Source organism: Prionailurus bengalensis, chromosome E1 (assembly GCF_016509475.1).
Source record: "Prionailurus bengalensis isolate Pbe53 chromosome E1, Fcat_Pben_1.1_paternal_pri, whole genome shotgun sequence".
NCBI lineage: Eukaryota > Metazoa > Chordata > Mammalia > Carnivora > Felidae > Prionailurus > Prionailurus bengalensis.
In genome coordinates, this window is record NC_057347.1 from 46,998,189 (window position 1) to 47,024,163 (window position 25,975).

At 48.1% G+C, this 25,975-nt stretch overlaps 1 protein-coding gene across 7 annotated transcripts in view; it reads right to left on the reverse strand.

The window, feature by feature from the left end:
- The window catches only part of PITPNC1 (phosphatidylinositol transfer protein cytoplasmic 1), a 274,075-nt gene that overhangs the window by 40,519 nt on the left and 207,581 nt on the right, over positions 1 to 25,975 (reverse strand). For all 7 annotated transcript variants that reach the window (XM_043585056.1, XM_043585059.1, XM_043585058.1 and 4 more), the window contains one exon: positions 9,703 to 9,798. In XM_043585056.1, coding sequence (XP_043440991.1) covers positions 9,703 to 9,798 — 96 coding nt within the window. The remainder of the gene's footprint in view (positions 1 to 9,702; positions 9,799 to 25,975) is intronic.

Genomic DNA, 25,975 nt, shown 5'->3' on the forward strand with positions numbered 1-25,975 from the left:
TCGTGGAAGGGATGGCGGAGGGAGAGAAACAGGCTGGTGGAGTTGGAGAATCACCAAGCCGTTGGCATCCAGAAGCCCGGCCTCACCATCCCCTGGAGGAGTTAGACTCTCAGGAGAGGTCACAAATGGAGTCCCACTGCATGGTGGCTGGTGACCCCTGCTTTAAAGGCCCTCCGCTACTTGCAGAATAAAATCCAAATTCCTTAGCTTGGCATTCAAGGCTCTTCTTCCCTTCTGACGCAGTCAGTTATTCACTGACCCCTGAATAGGCACGGGGATTATTACTACCTCTGCCCTCAATACACTGCTCTTCAACCTTACTCATCTTCAAAATTCAGTTTGCTCCCACACACGTGTGGATCAGAAGGTAATTTTTAAAAAATATTTTTTAATGTTTATGTATCTTCGAGAGACAGAGACACAGAGCTTGAGTCGGGGAGGGGCAGAGACAGACAGGGAGACACAGAATCTGAAGCAGGCTCCAGGCTCTGGGCTGATGTAGGTCTCAAACTCACGAACCATGAGATCATGACCTGAGCTGAAGTCGGGACGCTTACCTGACTGAGCCACCCAGGCACCCTTCTATTTTTTTTATCTGAGAGTGAGAGAGAGAAAGAGAGAGAGAGAAAGCAAGTGGGAGAGAGGGGCAGAGGGAAAGAGAGAATCTTAGGCAGGCTCTATGTCTAGGGCAGAGCCCAATGCAGAGCTCGATCCCATGACCCTGGGATCGTGACCTGAGCCGAAATCGAGAGTCAGACGCTCCACTGACTGAGCGAGCCACCCAGGTGCCCCATAATCTGCGGCAACATTACTAGAACAACACAGAAAAGATAGCACGAGAGATGCTTCCTACAGTACTATCCCTGCAAGAGCATGGAAAGCCCTCTCAAATGTCCAGCAAACGACGAATGGCACAAGAACGGAGGAACCACACACTGGCACGTCATACAGCTGTTACAAAACCTGCTAGGGACACGTGCGCTGCCACTAACAGGCGGCAAGCTTATATTGTTCGTGAAAACCTACACGTTGCAAGCGGTACAGTGTGGTGTCGTTGCACAGGGTGGGCTTATTTTCATAAAATAACGTCACTTATGCATTATGGTTAAGTATACACATCAGAAACACCGACTTTAACTACAGCTATCTCTGGGACGAGACATCACAGGACATTTGTCTTTTCGATGTTATATATTCCTATGCCGGTTTTTTTGCTTTTGGTGGTGGTCGATGCCGTTGTCGTTTACAAGGACCACATCTTACTTTGTGAACAAAGAGGAAAGAACATCATTTTTGAAAGGTCCCGCTCAGATGCCACCATTCCTCTAAAGCCTGTCTTGATCGCTTCTGTTTAGAGAGCTGCCCCCTCCTTGAAATCCTGTAGTGATGACGGAACAGAGTTTCAGGGGAGTAAACCTCAGCTGCGAAGCCTCCTGGTCCGCTGCCTCCTGCTGTTCCTTACTTAGCCTTTTATGTTGTGATACCTGGATTACAGGCTTCTTAAAAGTGAGGGTGTCCCACTTTTTCCCTTTACATCTGCTGCTCTGGCTGCTTCCAGAACTCCTCCCCCCCCCCCCCCCCCCCCGCTCCAAGTCCTTCCCTCTCTAAAGCATTGGCCTCATGGAGACCCTGCCACCGAGGAGGGCTCCAGGTCCTGCGACCCGGCAGCTGATGTTAGCATCTGGTCACCAGGGAGCACTTTGGTGGCAGAGGGTGTCCCCTCCTCTCCACGATACGGTCAGTCCAACTACCCAGAAGCACCTGGCCCCAGTGAGTTGGAACCCATCACAAAACAGTTGTGTTACTCTCAGAAACAGACAGACGGAGGGAAAGGGGGGGAAGATGACGTCACGTACCCGGTGTGAGGCAGCTGTGTTAAGCCTGGCCATTTGGAGACAAGTGAAAATTTTTACCACCCTAAATCGCCAACATGAGGACCAAAATGAGAAGATTTTTTTTTTTAATTTTTTTTTCAACGTTTATTTATTTTTGGGACAGAGAGAGACAGAGCATGAACGGGCGAGGGGCAGAGAGAGAGGGAGACACAGAATGGGAAACAGGCTCCAGGCTCCGAGCCATCAGCCCAGAGCCTGACGCGGGGCTCGAACTCCCGGACCGCGAGATCGTGACCTGGCTGAAGTCGGACGCCCAACCGACTGCGCCACCCAGGCGCTCCCAAAATGAGAAGATTTTAATCTGAGGGAGCCGAGCAGTTCGGACGAAGCACTTTGTACGGAAGGGTAGAGCGAAGCATGACAATATTTACTCATTTGGTCTCTCGGTTCCCTTTCCGCGGCCCACCGGACTTAGCAAACAGCATTTAATCTCTCACCCTGGGCGGTTATTGGAAGAGTTAGATGTTTCTCTCTTTGTTCTGTTCTTTTCCCTCAAGAGAGAATTCAACGGGTGTTTAGATTGGTGTGACCAATGAACGGGCTACCGGTCCAAGAAGATTCTAGAATCCAGGGGCTTACAGACTGAGTTCAAAGGAGTCCCGTTAGGCATCCAGCTCAAGGGGAATGCTCTCAAATTCTAGCTAAAACCTCCCTGGTACTGCCCTAATTCTATTACACCACTTCAGGAGTCCATGGTTTGGGGCAGCATCACTCACATGAGCCCTTCCCAGCGCCCGAGTTCCAAACATTGTAAATTTCTCCATTAAAATTATTATGCTCTAGGGGCGCCTGGATGGCTCAGTCGGTTAAGCGTCCAACTGCAGCTCAGGTCATGATTTTGTAGTTCGTGGGTTTGAGCCCCGCATCGGGCTCTGTGCTGACAGCTCGGAGCCTGGAGCCTGCTTCGGATTCTGTGTCTCCCTCTCTCTCTCTCTCTGCCCCTCTCCCACTCGCACTCTGTCTCTCTCAAAAATAAATAAACATTTTTTAAAAATTAAAAAAAAAAAAACTATTATGCTCTAGCGGCACCTGGGTGGCTTAGTCGGTTAAGTGTCCAACTTCAGCTTAGGTCATGATCTCACGATTTGCGGTTTCGAGCCCCCATCAGGCTCCCCACTGGCTCCCGCCCCAGATTCTTGCTCTCTCCTCTCTCTCTGCTCGTCCTCTGCTCGTGGTCTCTCTCTCTCTCAAAATTAAAAAAAAATTTTTTTTTAATTATTATGCTCTCTTTATCACTGATAAGATGGGCACTTCTTTTACATCCCTGTAAATAAAGGGAAAGAGGAATTTCTGTCATTAAAAAAATTTTTTTTAATTTTTTATTTCAAAAAATATTTTTAACGTTTATTTATTTTTTGAGAGACACAGACAGAGCGTTAGCAGGGGAGGGGCAGAGAGAAAGGGAGTCACAGGCTCTAACGGGGGCTCCAGGCTCCGAGCTTTCAGCAAAGAACCCAACGTGAGCCTGGAACTCATGAATTGTGAGATCACGACCTGAGCCGAAGTCAGACGCTCAACCGACCGAGCCACCCAGGCGCCCCGGAATTTCTGTCATTAAAAAAAAAAAGATCAAGTTCAAAGGCAGAGACTAGACACAATCATGGCCTCTGTAGCCTCAGTGCCCAGCACAGGAGCACCTGGGTGGCTCAGCTGGTTAAGTTTAAGTTTCTAACTCTTTTTTTTTAACGTTTATTTATTTTTGAGAGGGAGAGACAGAGCGTGAGTGGGGGAGGGGCAGAGAGAGAGAGAGAGAGAGGGAGACACAGGATCGGAAGCAGGCTCCAGGCTCCGAGCTGTCAGCACAGAGCCCAACGAACCCATGAACCGTGAGATCATGACCTGAGCCGAAGTCGGACGCTTAACCAATTGAGCCACCCAGGCGACCCTAGGTGTCTGACTCTTGATCTCAGCTCAGGTCTTGATCTCAGGGTCATGAATTCAAGCTCTGTGTTGGGCTCTATGCTGGGTGTGGAGCCTACTTAAGAAAGAAAGAGAGAGAGAGAGAGAGAGAGAGAGAGAGAAAGAAAGAAAGAAAGAAAGAGTCTTGCTACTACTGCTTTTACTAAATTTCCTTTCCTTGGATTGGTCTGCAACACGGTTTCTCGACTTAGCCACTCCCGGTGTTTGGGGACGTCCTGTGCATTTGTAGGACGTTTAGCAGCGTATCCAGCCTTTCCACCCACTAGACGCCATAAGGACCCTACCCCCTGCAAGTGGTGACAATCAAAAATATCTCCAGACAGTGGCAGATGTCCCCTGACAGGAAAAATTGTCCCTCTGTGTGACACAATGGTCTAGAGGCTCCCTTTTTGCTTTACACAAATCAATGAAGATGAAAAACAACAAGTAAAAACAAAGCACAAAAAAGTCCTCTATGTATAAACTTAGCTCCAGCAGGTAATTATGTTCCCTGCTCCTTTCTACGCAAGGCACGTCTGAACATTTAGAAGCATATGCCCGTATGCCACCTCCCCCAACAATTGTGTCCCTGGTGGAGAGCTGTGGGGGGGCAGCACCCGGGAGGCCAACACAGACATCACCGTCTCTGGTCAATCAAGGACACAGAGCTCGGACTCTACCTTAAGTCAACACCAACGGCCTCCGAGTTAGAGCTCTCTAAGCTTGACTCTGGGAATTGGCCGGGCCGGACCAGTCCCGTAGGCTGGGTGTTGAGATGTGTTCCTGCGCCCCCGAACTGCCAACTCAGCTTTGCAGGCCCGGGCTCCCTGCCTGTGTCTTCCGCAGGCACGCTTTTGACATATTGTACGGAGTTCCTCATTCCTGGGCTGGGATCTTCACCTTGAAGCCTTGGCGGAGCATGAGAGGGTTGGGATGGAAATCTTGGCAGAGGAAAAGAACCCACGTATCAAGTGCCTGACAAGCACAACCTGTTCGGATTTTGGCTTCACTTCCCCTCTCCTGCTTTGGGGGGTGCTAATGTGACTTGGTGGAAAGAGCTTTATGATGGATGGGGGCGGGGCCTTGGTGGGGCTGTGCCGAGGTGAATGGAGGTGCTCCCTGTTTCTGGGAAATCGCGCTGTTGTTTTGTTTTGTTTGCGGAGTCTTGCAGTGGTCATGAGAACAAAGCCTGAGGCTAAGAGGCTCTTGGGGGTTGAAGCTCAGGCCCTTGGTGTGGCGAGGAGACAGCAGCACTGCAAAACGAGAATAAGGAGAGCACCGTGTTGTCACCTGATCCGAGTCTCCAGAGTGTCCTTCTCAATCTCTGGCGAGTGGTGGCACAAGGCTCCGCCAGGCGGAGGGCACCCAGTGGAAAATTCCCAGCTCCAGTCACCTTAACGAAGAGAGGCACTCTCGCCTCTCGTGTGGCTCGGAGGTTTCCAGGGAGAAACGGGAGGAGGAAAGCAAATGCTTCTGGCCGCTGCCTCGGCCTGGACAGTGGTGCGTGTGACCGGAGCTGGGAGGAGACGGGTGACCCACATAGCCCTGGTCCGAATGTATAAGCATCAAAAATCGCAGAACGGAGTCGGCCCACGAGCGCCTGAGCTTTCTCCGTGGAAAACGTGCTCCTATTTATGATGCTGACACAGCCAACTCGGCTGCCCCGGCTTTCACTTATTCATTCAACGACCGTAAGCGTCTGCCACGTGCTGGCCGTGGACTAGCTGGGCAGGTACGGTGATGGGAGAAGACGGCTCTTGTTTTCGAGGGTGGGGTGGGGTGCCCAGGAAAGGCCCCAGTGGAGAAGTTCGCCAGCTGAGTGGCGCAGAGGGGGGGAGAACCGGGGAGTGGAGAGGGCGGAGGGCCCTGCTAAGGCACGGGGCTTCCTCCCAGCCAGTGAGGGGGTCTGAAGCAGAGAATGACAAGGTCAGTCATTTTAGAAGAAAGCTCTTGCGGTGGGGAGGAGGATGTGAATTATTTAGGGTGCCCAGTGGAAACGTATTTGGAAGTGCTTTGCCTTCCGAATCGGCTCCTTCTCTTGTCCCCAGCCCCTGGCTGATGACACACAACCAAATGAGCCTAGGACACTCCCTTCTCTCCCTTCAGGTGGGTTCCTATGCGGTCTGGAGCCTGGAAGCGGAATGATGTGGGGTTGGCGTCACGAGGGAGTCCCACGGAGCATACTTTCCCTAAGATTTTGTTGGGGGCTCCCGATTACGCCTCTTCCTTTGTGGTCTAACTGCTAGGGCAAGTGACGAAGCATTCCACCTGCAGTGTAGGCCAGGGATCCTCCGGGAAGGGGTACCTGGTGGAAAGCGTGCAGGGCTGAGCGCTCTGGAGCCCCTTTCTTCCACAGCCGCTAAGAAATCCTGAGACTCCGGGACAGGCAGGGCTGGCTCTGCGTGGGAGCCAGAGTGGCAGGGTGGGAGAGCTGGATCCCAAGTTCCGTTCATCTCCAGTGACCATTGCCTCTAGGGCAGGGTTTCCCTAGGGTGTCACTAGCCTCGGCACGAGTGACATTTGGGGCCAGGTAATTCCCTGTTGGGGGCAGGGGGCACTGTCCTGTCCATTATGGTAACTTTAGCAGCATCTTTGTCCTCCACCCATCGGCTGCTGGTAGCGTCCCCAAGTTGGGACAGTCAAAAATGTCTCCAGATACTGGAAGCATCCTTGTGGGGTGAACTCCCCCAGCTGACAGCCACCGCTCTACGGGACAGTATTCCATTCTTATCTCATCGGACTGCAGTGCTCAGTGCAACGGGTCACTCCCTTCCTCCTGAAACTTCTATTCCTTCGTGCACTCTCCGTGTCTTCCTTCCAACTTTCTGCCCAGTTCTTTGGATTCCTGGGGCCTCGCCAGCTTCTTCCTGATCTCCACATGCAGCCCCCTCCCTCAATGCTGGTACTCAAATTCATTTCCTGCTTATACTTTATGCTTTCTCCCTCTCCTTCATCCCCAGGATTTTCCAAATATTCCCGCATCTGTCACTGGCCCAGATTTCTCTAGTCTACGCTCTAGACTCATTTCTCTGTGCTTTGGATGTCTCGTTGGCATCGCAGAATCCATCTATCTTTCTCAGAAATCCACTCTTCAACCCTGTCAACTTGTTGTCCGATCCATTAAACCTTAAGGTCATCCTGACACCTGCTTTTCTCTCATCTTCACATCCAGTGCATGACCAATCCCGGCCCAATTCTATCTTCAAAATCGCCCCCAAAACCATCTGTTTCCAACCACACTAGTTCAAACCACCACATAAGGTGAAAAACCAATAATGCAGATAACGCCAATGGCCTCAGTGGTTTCCTGCCTTCTGCTGTGCTTCTCTCCAGTCCATTTTCCACCCCGAGACATCTTTCATAATTGTTTAAAATGTTTCTTTATTTATTTTTGAGACAGCACACACGAGCAGGGGAGGGGCAGAGAGAGGGAGGGAGGGAGAAAATCCCAAGGAGTCTCCACGCTGTCAGCGCCCAGCCCAACACAGGGTTCAATCTCACGAACCACGAGATCATGACCTGAACTGAAATGAAGAGTCTGATGCTTGACTGACTGAGCCGCCCAGGGGCCCCCAGAGCCATGTTTTAAAAGCACAGATCAGATCACATGATGCTTGGCTTTAATTTCTGCAAAGGCATTCCGTTGCACTTGAAGAAAATCTACGTGTCTTAACATGGCCCCATCCTCCTTTCCAATCTTCTTTGTGCCATTCACCCTTTTGTTCCTGCTGCTGCCATGTTGGCCTTCTTTCGCTCCCTCACGTGTGTCACCTCAGGACCTCCACACATGCTGTTATCTTCTCCTGTTACCTTCTCCCCCAGCTCTTTTCATTATGCAGATCTCGGTATGTCATTTCTTCCACAACATCTTTCCTGCTCTCATCCTCTCAAATTCAGTTTGCCCGTCATGGTCTCTCCCGGCATGCTTCTTTATAGCACTTGTGACTTTTAACGCCTTCCGTACTCAAGTGATTCTCTATTGTTGGCTCCCCTGCCAGATTGGACGTGTCCTGAGGGAAGGGACTCTCAGCGTCTCTTCTGCTCACTGCCATGTCACCATCTTAATATTGCTATGTGACGCTCAGTGAGTGCTTGGTAAACATTGATTGGATGAACGACGATTCACCTCTCGCTTCCCTGGCCAACCGCATCCAGAAAAGAATACTTTGTGACCAAGAGAAATGAATGACCGTGGAGAATGAAGAAAAAAGCTCCTTGAATGTCTGTGTAAATGAAAAGAAGCTTTCCAGGGACGGTTCTTGAGAGCACAAAGCACAAGGAGATGAATCGGGTACCCGCGGACTGGCAGTGAGACTTGTTGATTTCGTCATTAGCATTTTCCATATTTATCCTAAGACTTTCCACCAAATCAAGAGGGATCCCCGTGAGTCCCAGGCAGGATCACATCAAAGCAATCTAAGAGGCAGAGCTGAAATTAATTCAGTCTTCTGCCTTCCTGGAAGGCCTGAGTTTCGCGAAGAGGGAGACGGCAGCCCCCCACCCGGGCCGAAGGAGCCACGGAAGTGACGGGACACAGCTTCCCCCGCTGCGCTGCGTGGTGCTCTAATGCGTCCCCGAAGCCCCGTACGTACTGGGGGACTTGATATGAAACCGTAGAACGTCCTCCGTATGATGAGACAAGGAGAGGCCACGTTTCTCCTCCTCCTCCTCCGGCCCAGTTACGCAGAGCGCATTTCACTCTGTTTTTCTGAAAATTCATGAGGGTGGTTGGCTGCACAGTGTTGGTGTCAGTGGATGACGCTACAAAGCTCAGCCTTGGAGGCCAACCGAGAGTAAGTCACATCAGCCTCTCCCCATCGTTTGAAGAAGGGACACCAGCCCTAGAGCTCTCACGCCCGCAATCAAACAGCTAAGCATTTGCTAAGGGCAGGTTAAGATCCCAAAATGTGGAGGCAAAAAAAAAAAAAAAAAAAAAAAAAAAATCCAAAACCATACTGGGAGCCCAGTCGGTAGAACAGTGGAATTCATTTTAAACGGGTTTATTTATTATGTCTTAAATCAGCCTTAATGAATCTGAGGAAAGAGTCTCAAGGTCCATGTGTTACGGCTCAAGGACGAGTCTGGGGCCCTGAGTCCAAACATACTGTGATTGGCTGCCTGTTGCTAAACAACAGAAATAGCCCTGCATCTGCTGTCAGCGCAGGGCTGGGATGTTATTTACAAGGGGGGGGTCACCCAAGTTCCGCCAGCAGCCATTAATAAAATACGAACGGGATATAAATGGCAACTCGCACCAACAGTAAAATCACAAGGTTGGATGGACTGAGGCACACGACGGATTCTAGTAGGGGGGAAGCTGTAGAAAAAGACATGCTCTTAGATTTACTCTCCATCAAGAATGGAAAAAAAGAGAAGCCCTCACGAAGGCACTTCCTGTTTTGAGAGAAAAGTTCTGTGTTAAGATGAGCTGTTTCCAGTTTCAGTATTCGCTCAGAGGATGGAGAGAGCATTTTCTTTGTGTCACACCCCAAAGATACAAATAAAACCCAGCCCCTGCCATCACAGAGCATGCAGATGGGGAGACGGGTTGTGCGGGGCCTGGCAAAACAGGAAGTCACAGGTGACTGCTGTTTTTTTGGAGGCCGGTATGTTGGATGGTTTGGCCTAAGGGATATTTTGCTACCTGGAATGATGGCAGAGCTGGGGAGACAGGAAAACTAAACTGAAATGGAGTGGCGGCCAGGGCCCTGAGGAGTAGGAACTTAATTTTGAGACTCGTATCAAATAATCCAGCAAGATGTGAGACCAAACTGAATCAACACAGCGATGGATGAAAGTCTCCCGGTTTAGGACTTACTTAATAACTATCTGTTGAATGAATGAATGAACGAATGAATGAACGAATGAATGAATCTCTTCTACATATCATCCCACATTTATTGCTTACCTCAGATTCTTTGTAGTAACGTTCCGGAATTTCATCGCAGGCAATATCAATAAAGCAAACTTCTCTCTCTAGGTCTTTGGCCTCATTGTCAAAAATCTGAAAGGGCAGAGCAACATATCAAAAGTTAGTATCTCCAGGCGCCTATGGTTGGCGTGACTGTGCCCGAGGCAGAATAACACCCCACGGAGTATCTTCACATGGCTCAGTGCTCCTGGCTGGGGCTTTCTGCCGGCCTTGGCATGTGCAAGACTCATGAAAGGCTTTTTATTCGTCGCTTACATTTTGTCACATCAGAGGCAGGTGTAGCATCAATCACCGCCTGGCGAGGAGTAGAAGAAAAAGTGGTCTGTTTTTAGAAGTCCAAGAGTGAAGAAATAAATCTCTTCCAAAAATGAAGACTGCTGAGTTTTTTTTGGCAGTGAATCTGAACAGGGGGCGTGAAGAGGCTACAAAGGGTCTGGCTAGATAGAAGACCACAAGTGGCAACAGAGCCCAAGATTTAGGGAAGACAAATGTGTTTTGTTTTGTTTCATTTTCACGAAAAATGTGATATATGTTTACCTTCACAAACAACACATGACCATGGCAGAAAAAACAAAAACAGATAAACCAAAAGAAGAAAATAGAGATTGTCCACAATCTCATCACCCAGGAATAAACCCATGTATTACTTTTGTTTATTTAAGAACACGATTTCTTTGGGACACGTAGGAGTAAGAAGGGAGAGCTTGCGGAGAAATGGCGAGAGGTTCCCTGATCGTCTGCTTTAGGTTCCGATGGCCCAGAATGTCCATCACTTGCAATGAAATACGTAAGACAGCTACATATCTGGATATAAATTCTGGTGGAACGATGAAGTTCTTCTATTTTTCTCCCTTCTCATTTTTTCTAGCCTAAAGGGATGCTCTTCCCAGCCCTGCTGAAGGCTGGTAGACAGACTAAGTTTGCAAAACCACTTCACCCTTGGAAGACATTTTAGCTTTAGCTGTATCCCCACCTCACTGTTTGGCTAATTCCTGCCAGGGGAATCAACTGTGCCCGCCGATTAAATCTGATTCTTCAGAAGACAATGAAATATTTTGGCAGAACAGTGTGCCTAAGAACACTGACTTGACATGTGACACAAATTGGGGCCTATTAATAACATGATCTCCCACAGGACAGCCTCTGCAGGACCCTTTCCATGCTACACTCTCCTTGGTTGATTCGTGACTTAAACTATTAGTCTTTTCCAAATGCTTTCCAATAATATCTGTGCTGGTATTTATCCTCCAAGTCTGATGTTTGCTCTGTTGTCTATTTTCTTCCAAAATGGTCGGGGACTGGACATTTCGGATTTGTCCAAGGAGACTGACTGTCCAGTCTGACTTGAGGTGGCCACCGCCTCTTCCTTAAAGGGAGAGAAGGACCGGTTCTCGGATCAGCTCTGGCTCCTTCCACTGCCACTTGAGGTCAAGTGCCTGGGGACACTCAAGAGTGTTCAGGAAGGACAGGTGGATGGCTTTGAAATGAAAGAGATTGTATGGAAACAAGTTCAAGTTTGAGTGAAGAAATAAATAAATGAAATACTGGGTGTCAGGTTGTTCTCATGGGTCTCCTTCCCTCCCCCTCTCTTCCTCTCTCTCCTCCCCCACCCTCTCTCTTCACCGGAGTCTCTTTTAAGTATGTGCCAAGAGAAGAAAGACATGCGCCTCATTTAAGAAAACAAAACAAAATGGAATACCCCAGAGGGAAATGAGCTTCTAGAGAGTAAATTACAAAAGAAGTTAGAGAGGTTTGACATTTATTGGTGGTAAAACTTATGGGACTGAAGGAAGGGGAAATAAACAGGGGTTAAGGGAGCTACTGACAGATTGTGTGGCTTTTCCTAATTTAATCCAAACATTTTTGATCACCTATTAGACCAGTTATCACATTATTGCCCCTCAGCTGCTAATTAACCCATTAGTTTCTGCTCTGAGATAACGCACTGGACCCTAGAAGCACGTCTTCTTTATAGCAGTTATGACATTACGTCATTTTCTGGAGGGACGTGGCAGGAGGAAGGGGGCTTCTCTTCCTGGTGTTGGATCTTCTCCTGCTGCAGAGTCCGTCAGTGGGGACATTCAGGGGCGTTCTGTCTCAACTGCACGCCGGGAGCGCATGGTTGCCTGGTGACCTTGCGGCCCTGGCCTTCACCTTGGCCCTCTGCATATAGGACCGTGCGTTCCAGGGTTTGCACTGGCTGTGGCACTCGCCTCTCCACACCTGCCGAACAGTGTCATCTGACCAGTGCCCAGCGGGCTGTTTCCCAGTGCCTAGCGACCGTGGACCAGCCCTGGTCCAGGAAAACCTGCAAACTCCACCATTCAGTGGGCTATGACCACAGCCTCTCCGGTAAAGGCTGAGCCCCACAGCCATGGAGAAGGACCTCTTCCGAGTCTGTTCTTCCTTCTGTATTCTCCCTCAGCCTTGGGTACCCTTTGGGGTTCCCTTTACATCTTTATAGTTACACTTATCAAAGTTTAACAATTCCTTATATTACACGCCCTCTATTCAAATTACCGTGTGCCTCCTGATCGAGCCCCGACTGAGGAACTGTGTATATAAATTGCTGCCCTCAGCTCTGCGGGCTACAAAGACAAGGAGGGCTGAGTTCCTGCCCTTACAGAGTTACCATTTACTAAGACCGATTAGGAAGCTATTTCGTAAGATGCAAGGCAGAATAAAGTATTTGCTACAATGAAAGAATAGACTATAAAGCCAGGGGGAGGAGCCATTTATGTTAGCAATTATATTATCAGGGATTCCTGGGTGGCTCAGTCGGTTAAGCGTCCGACTTTGGCTCGGGTCACGATCTCACGGCTTGTGAGTTCGATCCCGGCGTAGGGCTCTGGGCTGACCCCTCGGAGCCTGGCGCCTGCTTTGGATTCTGTGTCTCTTCTTCTCTCTCTGCCTCTCCCCCACTCGTGCTCTGTCTCTCTCTCTCTCTCTCTCTCAAAAATAAATATTAAAAACCAACCAAGCAAACAACAAAAAACTACATTATCAGGACACTGAGAGAGAGAACTGAGATGAGAAAATTCTCATTTTTCAGATGAGAAAACCAAGGCTCAAGGAAGCGAAGAGCTTTGCCCGAGGTCACACAAGAGCTGGCAGAGAACCTCAGATTCAGGGCGAGCCTCCAGCCTTCACAACCAGACCCCTCCAGGGATAAACAGCTGCCTTTCGGCACCCAAGCGGGAAGATAAATGTCAGTCAAAAGTGCTTCCTGCTTCCTCCCAGAAAGATGAAACTGGAAACTGCTTCCCCTCTCACTACTGACAAAACGTATGCCATGAGCAACTGAGTTTGGGAACTCCCCTCAGACTGGGAACTTTTCTGCTTTGTTGAATAGCAGAGATCGCCGCAGAATCTACTCGCCGCAGAATCTACTCGCCGCAGAATCTACTCGCCGCAGAATCTACTCGCCGCAGAATCTACTCGGCCTTCACTACCTTGACACTTAATTTACATTGGAAATAGGGAGCACCATCACAGTAACTGTTCCAGGGTGGGGTTCCCACCGCTCGAACATAGCCACAGAAATCACTTGAGGCTTGAGACTGAAACCTGTCTTCAGGCCTGAGGTTACAAAGAGTTCTAATTTTCAATAAATAATTAACCTCCCAATGATTAGAGATTTGGGGAGATGCTCTTAGGCGCTCAATCAGTGCCCGCCGACTTAATGGATGGCATTAGCTTTTACTTCCCAAAGAGGAATCTACGGCAGGAATATCGCTTACTAATTGATCGTAGTTTCCTTTCGTGAGCAGGAGTTCTACTGCCTTGGTCGGAAGCACCCTAACTTTCCGTAATTCTCAACAGAGGGCTCAATGTCCAGTGGGAACTTCACAGTATTTGCCGACAGGTCTTAGATTGGGCCTCAGGTGAGCTGAGCTGGACTTCAGTGATCTCCTCTGTGTAACCTTGGCCAAGACCTTGTACCTCCTTGGGGTCTCTGTAGCCTCACCTGAAAATAAAAGCCTTCGTCAAACGGATGGGTACCAGGAAGCTGTGAAACATCCTGGGATCGCACCCCAAATGTGGCGAGGTGCCTTTTTCTGGAGCAAGCGTTCAAGCACTCTCATCTGATCACTAAAGAGATCTGCGGCCCCAGTGAGGTTGAGACCAAGAGATCCAGAGGAACACTAAGATTCTTTCCAGTTAAAACGTCTGTGATGTCGAGTGACCTCTGGGTCGTGTTGCATCTTGCTCTTTGGCCCATTCCTTCTCTGCCCCTTCACAGCCAGCTGCCTTGGGTCATCCACAGAGGCGCTGAGGCGGAGAAATGGAACAGAGCCGGGGATCACGACGACGGAGTGTAATCAGAGGCCACATTGCGGGGGGGGGGGGGGGGGGTTGTGAAACGGTCGGATCTTCATGCTCAGTTTCAGGGCACAATCCAGAACTAAGCCACCACTGTTAGAGGCTTAGTCAGGCCCCAGAGGAAAACACCATGAGTAACTACTATTCATTTGGGTTTCCCCAGCAGCAGAAGTAGCTGCCAAAATTCTGGTCAAGCCATTGGCTCTCTCCGCTGGAATACGAGATCTGCTGAGATAGCTTTATGATGAGATGCATCTTGTTGATACATCAAGTCACGGCTCCGTCAGGCCCGCACCTAACACCGGCGCCGTGCACCTTGATGGTCTTGGGAGCTTCTTGGGGAGAAGTTGTTCCCTTCTGAGATGGGAGCTGGGTTAGGGAGTTAATTGTGGTACTTTCCCTACATCCCCAAGAATAATGTTCCCATCTTTGGTTAATTACCAGAGACATGCCCGCCCACAGATCATCTGCAGTGGATACCAGTGCCAATCCGGTTGACTCTCCCGACCTTCTCCCACCCACCCACTAGGCAATGAGCGCTCAGCAAACAAACGCTTTTTGATTTGAACTGAGCACTACGACAATGAGAAGGCAGATCTCCTGAGTAAATATTATCTTATAGATTCCAAACAAAAAGGGAGTAATTTCCCCTTTGTTGTAAAGTATTGGGAACATTAAGTATGAAACATCTTTAAAATCTTAATATACTTTGACCTAGTAAGCTGAAGCTTTGAGAATTTATCTTAAGAATCTTAAATGAAGGAGGGGCGCCTGGGTGGCTCAGTCGGTTAGGCGGCCGACTTCGGCTCAGGTCATGATCTCGCGGTCCGTGAGTTCGAGCCCCGCGTCGGGCTCTGTGCTGACAGCTCAGAGCCTGGAGCCTGTTTCAGATTCTGTGTCTCCCTGTCTCTGACCCTCCCCCGTTCATGCTCTGTCTCTCTCTGTCTCAAAAATAAATAAACGTTAAAAAAAAAATTAAAAAAAAAAAAAAGAATCTTAAATGAAGGAAAAGCTTCATGCGCAAAGATTTTCATCCTGACGTTATTGTAATGGCAAGAAGAAACAGAGAAAGGAAGCAAACAGCTTAAATATCCCAGTATGGGAGAATACCCATGAAAACTCCATTCTTCAAAGTCATTTCCCCAGGAGAGTATAGATACATGGAGGTGGGTGGGACGGAGAAGGGAAGACACCCCATTTTTTTTTAAAGATTTTATTTTTATTTATTTATTTATTTTAATTTAAAAAAAAATTTTTTTTTCAACATTTATTTATTTTTGGGACAGAGAGAGACAGAGCATGAACGGGGGAGGGGCAGAGAGAGAGAGGGAGACACAGAATCGGAAACAGGCTCCAGGCTCTGAGCCATCAGCCCAGAGCCTGACGCGGGGCTCGAACTCACAGGCCGCGAGATCGTGACCTGGCTGAAGTCAGACGCTTAACTGACTGCGCCACCCAGGCGCCCCTAAAGATTTTATTTTTAAGTAATCTCTACACTCAACATGGGGCTCGAACTCACAAACCTGAGGTCAAGCGTTGCATGCTCTGACTGAGCCAGCCAGCTGCCCTGAAATGCCCCCTATTTAATAGGAGTCATGTGGTCCTAACTCAGAAGGGAAAGGTACACTGACAAATACGAAACGCGTTTTAACAATGCACTAGATTTCTTCCTCGAACAGGGAGGGATGTCTTTCTAGATTTGGAATCTCTCTTGTTACAGTCCAGTGAGGGACAGCACTGGGTACAGTGGCTCTTCAGAAATCCACAAACCTGGGAGTCACAGATTCTGCATCCCTTTTCTCTATAATGGTAACTTTTGTGGTTTAAGATCCAAGTTTGTTTGTTTGTTTATTTACTTATTTATAAAGTAGGCTCTCTGCCCAACTTGGGGCTTAAACTCACAATCACGAGATCAAGAGTTGCATGCTCTACTGGTTGAACCAGCCAGGTGCCCCTAAGATCCAAGTTTAGATTGGAACTATCCGTACTTGCCGCACAATTTTTCTGTAAACCTAAAACTGCTCTAAAAAATAAAGTCTATGATTTTTTTTTTTTAATTGATGAGGAAAAAAAAGATCCAAGCTTAGTAGCTGTGTGTCTTTTATCTTCCTGCCATCAGCTGAAGCTATCAGTCCAAGGTAGAGGTGGGTGATTGGTAGGGATTTTGAGAAAAATTCACCAGTCATCTTGCTTTATGCTTCACATATGATTAAAGGGAAAAGAATCCCAGCTGAGCCACTGTTCTCTAACGTCATTTTGCTGCACGTGGGAGGTCTCCGGGGAAGCAACGGACGGAAGACATACCAACAAAGAACAGGTTCAACAAGAAGGAGCCTTGGAGGCAGCATTACTGTTCTAACAATCCTTTCATTTTAATGCTCTCGATTTGCAAGATGGCCATTGGTTCGGTGGAGGGCAGGCAATGATGGTCCCTGGGTTAACACATTAGGCATATGGGGCTAGAGTCTGATTCATGGTTTATTGATTGTTATCTGTCATCAGTACACCCAGTGGACAGAGCCTAAAATGCAATTATGGCTGGGATAAAACATAGTCCAAGTTATTGACAAGGCAAACCGTCATTTCGTTACCCCATCTTTACTGGTATTCTCACCAAGAACATTTTCACACCTACACAATTCAATGGTGACTGCTTCATTAATATGTATACTCTGTGATCCAACCCAACTTATTTTCCAACTGCCATTCAGATAGAGATAAAAAAGCTTGGTCTTCTTTGGTCTTTTAAAAGCACTGCGTCCCCTTCCACTCCCCCACCCGGAATACAGAGTTGGGTAACTGTTATTTGTTCTAACGGTGCAATTACTTAACAACGGTGCTCTGAAAAGAAGAAACTAGATGCACAGCAATTAAAAAATCAGTATTTTATTTTACTTTATTTATTTATTTAGTTAGTTAGTTAGTTAGTTCTGAGAGAGAGCGAGAGAGACCAACCACAATTGGGCAGGGGCAGAAAGAGAAGCAGACAGAGAATCCCAAGCAGGCTCCATCTGTCAGCACAGAGCCTGATGTGGGTCTCCATCTCACAAACCATGAGTTCATGACCTGAGCCAAAATCAAGAGTCGGACACTTAACCAACTGAGCCATCCAGGCGCCCCAATTAGCAAATATTTATGAAGCACCTACTATGTGTTCAACACTATGACTTTTAGAATGTGTCCACTCTCAAGGGGGCTTGTGATTTTGGAGAGAAGACTAGATTGAATGCATGACTGAACCAACACCACCCTATAAAATATAATCTATATGTTACTAAAGTACTGAGTACTAAAAGGTATGCTTCAGACAAGAGTATTCCCGTCCAAATTCAGCAAGGAGGAAACTCAGCAATGGCCCATAGTAGCCTGGGCTCAGGATCATTATTTAACCAGCAAGGATGATTCAAAAGATTGGCCATTTTGGTGTGGCATGGAAAGGAGCCCCTCCATGTGCCTGCACAGTGTGGTCCAGAGACACCTGAGGCTGGGATATAACTTATGGCTGCTGGAGTTTCTGTCTAGGGGGCCTCAGAGAACTGTCTACCAGTGCTGGGGGTGTTGGGGTAAGTGATCACCCCAGACTCACTTCTGAACTGACCTTAGTTTTGGAGCCAAATTGGAGCCCCATATGGTAATAGCATGGGAAGTGAATTGCACTGACTTAATTCTCATCAAATGCTCCACTGGCCATTGGGTTTAGGGGGTATTAAGGCTGAGTAAAGGAAACTCATCTATCAGGGTTAGGCCAGTTTGTCTTAGCTACCGGGTAAACTTCAGTGCTTCCCCAGAGAATGTTCCCTGGTGGACAATATCATTAGGCTTTTCAGCACAGAATGGAAAACTGTTTTCCCAAAGCCAGCGGGAGTAGCAAAGCAAACTGAAGGCAAAGGTTTCCACCCACAAGTGTCTGAGAAAATTCTGTCTTCAATGAGGTAGTAATGATGTGTGCAGAGCTGCAGGAGGGGTGGAGAGGGGTGAGGGATGGGGCAGGGGAGCTCCAAAGAACGCCTCTGGGAATCTCAGCAGACCTTTCTAGTTGCGCCATTTTCTTTTCTTTACACTGCCCTCTCTCCTTGAATTGCCAGCTCACTTACCTTCGAGTGTATTGGGTTTGAGTTTTAAAGGGCTTTACGTAGACAATCGGACGAAGGGTCTCTCAGAGGGACTCTTCTCTTTGCTGGTAAACTGGGGAAAATATTGTCATGACCCAGCAACCCTATAGTGTCTTAGAACTGGGGAGGGGCCGCTGAGTTAGGGGAGGATGGGGCAGGGACAAATAAAGCTCTGGGTGGTGGGAGACAGCTTAGATCAGAGCCGAAGATGGGTGGTGGACAAGTGGCTTCCCTCAGCATCATCTGTGGGTATTCTGCATGTTATCTACAGGTCCCTGGACAGTAACCAAGGGAAGCTGGCAAGCACTTGGGTAAGGCCAGGGCTCCCAAGAGGGCTGTAGAGTTTCTAACAGAGGGAGCACCACTCCCACCTTGGAGAGGAATAAGGATGCGAGGGGGGGTCCTTGGGAGGCCAGGAAGCAGGGGTAGAAAAGAACGCCACGTGGTGAGCCATCTTGAGGGAGCCGATTCAAAAAAGCGGGGCATTCGTGGTGCCAGCAACAGGGGCTTGCCTGTTTCCTACATGAGTTACTGAATATGTTTCTCTATATTAGTTCAAATTAATTAAACTCCTAAACAGATCTCTCTGCCAAAAAGGCTTCCAAGATAGGTGCCTGGAGAAAGTTCAATGCAATGGTCATTCCCAGTTTGAGCACACAGAAACAATGGGTACGACTCCCAGATCGCTCAGTCTGGCCCCTTCATGGTTGAACCAGCACAGAAGGCACACCACACCCCTCCAGAGTTGTTTTGTTTTGTTTTGTTTTGTTTTCTTAAAAAAAAAAAAAAGTCTCAGGAAGTAGATGTTTTTAGTTAGAAGAAGAATCAAGTACAAAGAAGAAATTAGCAACCACCCATGAGATGTTATCCATATCTTAATCCCCTAGTCTTTCTAGCACGGGACAGACACGATTTTGAAAACCTAACTTTATACAAAATGCAGTGCCATTTCATCATTCACAAAAAATAAATGACAACTCAATACCTCAGCAAGATATGTTGATCCTTGTTTTTTCGTGTTAGACTCCCTGCCCCTGAAACAACCTTTTAAAAATGTTTTTTTGGGGGCCGTACGGTTCTATCAATTTTAACACATGGATGTGTTCCTGGGACCACCACTACAATTAAGATACAGAACAGTTTGAGCAGCCCAAAAAACTAATTTATAGTCACACCCTCCCCAGGCCTCAACCCCTGGCAACCGCTGATGTGTTCTCCATCCCTTCAGTTTTGTTTTTTTTTTTTCTTTTTAAGAATGTTATACAAACGGAATCCTATAGATTTTAACCCTTTGAAACTGGCTCCTTTCACTCACTATAATGCCTTTGAGATTCATCCAGTTGTGGCGCAAATCAAAGTTGTGGCACAAATCATTCCTTTTTATTGCTAAGCAGTATTCCTTCGTGTGGACGCACAACAATTTGTTGATCAATCCTCCTGTTTCTAGCCTGGGGCAATTATGAACGGAGCTGCTGAAAGCATTTGTGGACAGGCTTTTGTGTGAATGCATATTTTCATTTCTCTAGGGTACATACCCAGAAGTGGGATGGCAGGGCGGTAAGGTTTCTGTAGAAGCAGATGTATCAACACCCCCATAGTGGATTCAGATTCACACCATGCCCAGAAACCTCTGAATGTGACCTTATTTGGAAATGGAGTCTATGCAAATAGAATTAGTTAAGGATTGCTATGGACTGATATTTGTGATTCCACCGTTCCTGGCCCAAAATTCCTCTGTTGAAACCTAATGCCCCATGGGATGGTGTTAGGAGGTGGGCTTTGGGGAAGTGATTCGGTCATGAGGGTGGGCCCTCATAAACGGACTAGTGCTCTGCAAAAAAAGACCCCACAACGCTCCCTAGACTCTTCTACCACGTGAGCTTACAGGAAGAAGCTGCGGCCTGCAACTCAGAACTCAACCTAATGGTTGGGTTCTGAACCCACTCTTATCCTGGATCTCCTGCCTCCAGACCGTGAAATGAATTTCTGTTGTTTGTAAAGTTCCCGGTCCGTGGACCGAAAACGATCTTGGATTTAGGATGGCCCCTAAATCCCGTTGACTAGTGAGACAGAGAAACACATGAGAAGATCATATAAAGCCCGGCAGGGATAGAAGTGATGCTGTTGCAAACCAGGGAATGCCTGGAGCCACCAGAAGCTGGAAGAAGCAAGGAAAAAGTGGCCTGTGGTGATCTCGGACAATGGTTCACTCTACACTTGACCCTGAAGACCACACAAAAATCATGCAAGTCAAGAAGTTCAAATCTTCGCGTTCGCTTTAAGAACACACGTGAAACTGCCCAGGCCCTCACGGAGTGTGCATCTCCGAAAAGCCACCAATATCTGAAAGATGTCACTTCACAGAAGCAGTGTGTGGCACTTTGTCACTACAACTGGCGGAGCTGGTAGGTGTGCCCAGACCAAAGAGTGGGGCTTGGACACAGGGTCGGTGGCCCAAAAGGAGGGCTGAATTTTTAGTGCACCTGCTTAAAAATGCAGAGAGTCATGCTGAACTTAAGGGTTTAGATGTAGAGTGTCTGGTCATTGAGCACATCCTGGTGAACAAAGCCCCCAAGACGTGGCATAGAATTTACAGGGCTCATGGTCGGATTAATCCATATATGAGCTCTTCCTGCCATACGGAGACGATCCTTACCGAACAAGAGCAGACTGTTCCTAAACCAGAAGAGGAAGTTGCACAGAAGAAAAAGATATCCCAGAAGAAACCGAAGAAACAAACTTATGACCCGGGAGTAAATTCTGCGTAAAATAAATGCAAATAAAAGTAACAAAAAGAAAAAAAAAAAAAAGAAAAGAAAAAGAAGCAAGGAAAGATTCTTCCCCAGAACCTTCATAAGGGAGCAAGGCCTCGGCCCACGCTTTGATCTCAGACTTCTGGACTCCATAACTGTGAGGGAATACATTTCTGCCGTAATCTCAAGCCACCCAGTCTGTGGTCATTGGTTATGGCTGCCCTAGGACGCTAATACAACTGTCCGCTCTTTGGGGGGGAGTGGGGGGAAGGGGTAGATCTCTTTCCTTTCTCAAGTTCAAGATGAAACTCCCTGGAGTTGAAAAAGCTGGCTTTCCAAGAGGCCTCGCTGTTCTGAACTTCCATGACTGAAGGCAATCAGGCCTTCTTTGTTCTGTTATTAAATGTGTGCGGTCAGTAGAAAAAGGTTAGAAAATGAAAAGCAAATCTGAGCACAGGAAGTGTGGACGTCAGACTAGTGACAAAGACTCACCCCCTTTCACCCAACTTTCACCCTCGGGTCCTCTTTTTGACTAGGCCTCACCTCGGTCTCTGTTCTTGGAGGGTTTAGTCTTTTTGTTTAGCAAGAAGCCTGTTGGGGACGTTGAGGGAGAAATCTCCTACTCTTGCTATCACCCTGGCTTGCCTTCAGCGAGAATCCCCCTTCCATTCACTGACCCCCATCCTGCTCCTTGGCTGTCGATCCCCGCTAGTCTTTCTTGTGCTCACGGTGGAGCCCATCTCTCTCCCCTACGACAAACACCCGTTCCAGAGGTCCCCCTGAATGAGGCTGCCTTACCATCTTTAACAAGTGTCAGTGAATTTTTTCTTCAGCGTTGGCCAGCGGAGGAGATTTTCCTTTTCCTTTCTCCACCCACCTCGAAGGTGGCAGAAAATTCAACAGGGACAGTAACCTGACGACAGCAGGACGGAAGAGACAAGGGCACTGCTCATTGGTGAAGTTCAAAATAAAAAGCTGTTGGTAAACGCACCTGGGGAATGAGGGCATGAGAGAGAAGAAACCAGGAAGGATGCCTGGGAACGTGGCAGGGTGGAGATCCAAGGGTAAAAGAACCTAACAAAGCACAAATGAATTCATAGTGTGATCCCTCTGAGAGAAAGGACACTTCTTTCTATTCCAGGGTATGTCTAGAAACAGCTCTGGCAAACCGGTGGAGGGCTGAGAACCACTCTGTGCCGTGACCTGAAGTCCCACGCAAGGAGCAACGGTGAACCCCAGCTCATTTGGGTGAGATGAAAATGTGAGGAAGAAGGTTCAACAGACAGTAGTCAAAGTGACATAGTGACCGATGAGAAAAAGATTCTGATGGGAAAAACACCGTTCTAATAATGTGCTCCGGGTCATAGCAACTAATTAAGAAAAGGGCAGAAAAAGACATTCAAGCGATGCAGAAGGCCGTTCACAAATGCTCGGACACAATTCATTTACTAAAAAGGCTTTAGTAGCACAAAAACGCTTCTAAGCGATGGTTCCCGGGGCAGCTGGAACAAGGCTCTTTTCATAAACTTGGGCTAATTTCGGCACAGAGCAGCCTCAATCCGAACTCTTCCTCTGGGCCACAGCCTCCTTTGGACACACAGACGGTGCCATGCGATCAGGCCAACACCGCACACGGGCACCTGGGTCGGTGGACGGTTTCCCCGCAGTATGATCAATAATGCTTCCTAAAATAGGTCTCAGAAGCCGAGCTTAAAATAGTTTCAGTTTCTCCCAGTTCCTTCTTATTTCAATTCACAGGGTGGTCTCTGGGAACTAGAGCCGATGGTTTTCTCTGAAGTTGACAAATTGATATTTCGCCTGGAAGCCGCCACGGGCTCGCTTTGGGCCAGCCTTCAGGAGCTCCAGTGTTTGGGGGTTCGCCCCATCAAGGTGACTCTGATCCCCTGTCCTTCCCTGAACCTTTTTTTGAGCCTCAACAATGAATCCTTTGCACAAAGTGGCAGAGTTCCTGACAGAGAAAAATGACTAGTACCTGCCTTTGCCCTCAGAAGCTACCAGCTCGGCCTTGAGGGAAGAGAATAAAAGCAGCGGAGACAGATGGCTTGCTGAAGCCTGCGTGGTGGGGTGGCCACACTGGGAAGTCAAGACACAATGGGGAGAGCTGGGAGACGGCTGCCAGCAGCTCAGCTCTAGAGGCCAGAGAGTTTCCGCCTCTTGTTCGCCAAACAAGCGTCCCTGAGGTACTTCAGGGCCTTGTGTCTCCTTCCAGCTCATTCCTGGCGTGCCTCTCTGGGCCAAACAATGGAACGGGCATCAGCCCAAAACCGCTTCAGAATCATGATAGATTGCATCTACTGTCAGAAAAAACAAAATAAAGGAACAAATTGTTACATTTGCCTGGTAGGTTGTGTTTTGTTTGGTTTTCCCTTCTGCGGGATCGGTTCTAAATACCTCTCGGGGCAAAGTTGGGGAACTGTGCGAGGCCTCCTGGCTGAGCTCCACGGGCGGGCCCCAGGCAGCCAACCGGAAGGCTCCAGAAGGATTGCTCCAGGACTGGATAAGAGAGACATGGGCCTGCAGGTGGGAGACAGTTAGCTTCCCAAGCTCTTCCCAAGGTGGTGCATGATTAGGCCTGACGCCCCCAAAGGGGCACGTCGCTGCTGCTTTCCGTCGTTGGGCAGGGAGCACTTTGCCCTCTGCTGTGTCTTTCCTGCCCTGACAGGCCAGCGCAGGGGTCAACTTTGGACTGTCCGTGATGTCATTCCTGTAGTAACAACCTTTTCTCTTTTTTCCTTAGCATAATACTTCTTTATTATGGGAAACAGAGGAAGAAAATTCCATAGAGAGGTAATACAGCACCACAATGGCAAGCCCGGACCTCAGCGTCAGCAGACCTGGGTTTGTGGTCGGGCTCTGCTGCTTGGCTGGGTCACCTGTAGCAGGATACTGAAGACAGCCGGACCTCCTTTTTCTCATCCGTAAAGTAAAGCATCACCAGATCTTTCCTCTTGGGGCAGCGGTGAGGGATCAATGACATAAAGCAGGCAAAGCCCGCTTCATTTTGACCTGGCCTCGCTCTGTGAAAAAAAGCCCACAAGGCTGACACACTTTGAAAGTCTGAATCGCGTTTCATTATATTCCTGTAATATAAATGAAACCGTCTTCCCGCTGTTAACTCTTTAAGATCATTCCTTCCCCCCCAACTTTTTGTCCCCTTTCCCACACCATTGATAATGCTACAGGGAACGCCTGTGATAAAAATGGTAATCTTTGATTGCTAAGAACCTAACGAATCTCCTCAATAACCCTGGCATTTTTCCGGAATTCCAGACCTTTTGGTATCAACTGACTGTTGGACACCTATCTCTGGTTTTACTCAAAATTAAATATGAAAACTACATTTACCATCCCCATCCCTACTCTTGGTCCTAGGGTTTGAGTTTGCTCCTCCGTGGTCCTTGAATCACCCAGAATAGAAACTTGGGTGTCATTCTAAGCTCTTACTTCTTCCTTGTCCTCACATCTGCTCAGGCGCTAAGTTTGATTAACTCCCTGCTTCTGTATTTCACCAATCCATCTCCTTCTATTCTCTATTCACCTGGAGGAATGCAGGACCTCATAACTTCCTCCCCACCCCCCCCCCTTTTTTTTTTTAAATAAGCTCTATGTTCAACATGGGGCTCAAACTCATGACCATGACCAGGAGTTGCATCCTCTACCCACTGAGCCAGCCAGGCGCTGCTAACTTTCTATCTTTTGAGACTCTGGTTTCCACAATCCATTCATCCATTTGTCCATCCGTCTGTCCATCTGTCCATCCATCCATCCATCCATCCAATCCATCCAGGCCTCCACCATCCCATCTATTGGAAGGGGAACAGAATATGCCACCCCAAAATATGCCGTTTCATTTTGAATTAAAGTTACTTGAGGGACGCCTGGGTGGCTCAGTCGGGTAAGCATCTGACTTCAGTTCAGGTCATGATCTCATGGTTTGTGGGTTTGAGCTCTGCGTCTGGGCTCTGTGCGGACAGCTCAGAGCCTGGAGCCTGTCTCTTGTCTCCCTCTGATCCTTCCCCGCTTGCTCTCTGTCTCAAATATAAATATTTAAAGAAAAAAAAAAAGTTACTTGAGAGACAGCCAGTTCAAGAAGCACACTGTGACCCTTCTTCGTCCCCCTGAAAGCAGGAGATAAATGTCCCAGGTGAAAGGCACCTTCCTTGTACCAGGAGGGTAGATGGCATCCTTACCACCAGAAGCAGGGAAGGTAGAGAGCCAAGAGGCTGTATAAACACACTTGTTACTTCTTCACTAACTTACTGCTCCAAACCTAAACCCCTTTATCTGGTCAATGTTTTCACAAATTTACTGTTTTCTTTGTCTAAAAGGTAGACAAGCCCCCACACTGGTCATTTCTTTGAGTCCCATATTTGTATAGGGTTCCCGTGCATACGAAACTAAATTTGTTTTGCTTCTGTCTTAAATTTGCCTTCTGTCCATTATTAGGTCAAAGAACTTAGAAGGAAGGAAGGGAAATTTTTCCATCCCTACACATCTACCTATCCATCCACACGCTCCCCTGTGAGTTTTCTTCCCAATATGTTAGGATGGTTTCTTCATCACAGTTCAGGGGTCAAAACATCTGGTCCCACTCTGGGTCCCACGGCTTAGCAACTGTGTGTTCCTACAACCCCTCGAGGTCCCCATATCGTCATCTGGAAGTCAACGCTCTATGCGTCCTGCCCCCTCACTGGGCCATCAGAACCAGATGAGACAATGGATGTGAAGGTGCATCTCACAATGCTCCAAAAGGCTACACAAATGTCTGGCATTAGTACACCTGCGTCCACCTATCAATTCACACTGCCTGGACTGTCCTTTCTGTCTTCATGGCTCCAGGCGTGCCCTCCTCCCCATGATAAGCATCCGGTTTTCTAACTCACTGTTTCAACCTTCCACACCCCGGGTCTTCCTCCTCCTCCCTACCTGACTCACACCAACTCATCTTTCCAGTTCACGGCCTCTGCCAAGTCTTCCGATTACTGAAGCCACAGTACGCGTAGTGAACAATGAATTCATTTTGGGGGGTGACATTTGGTT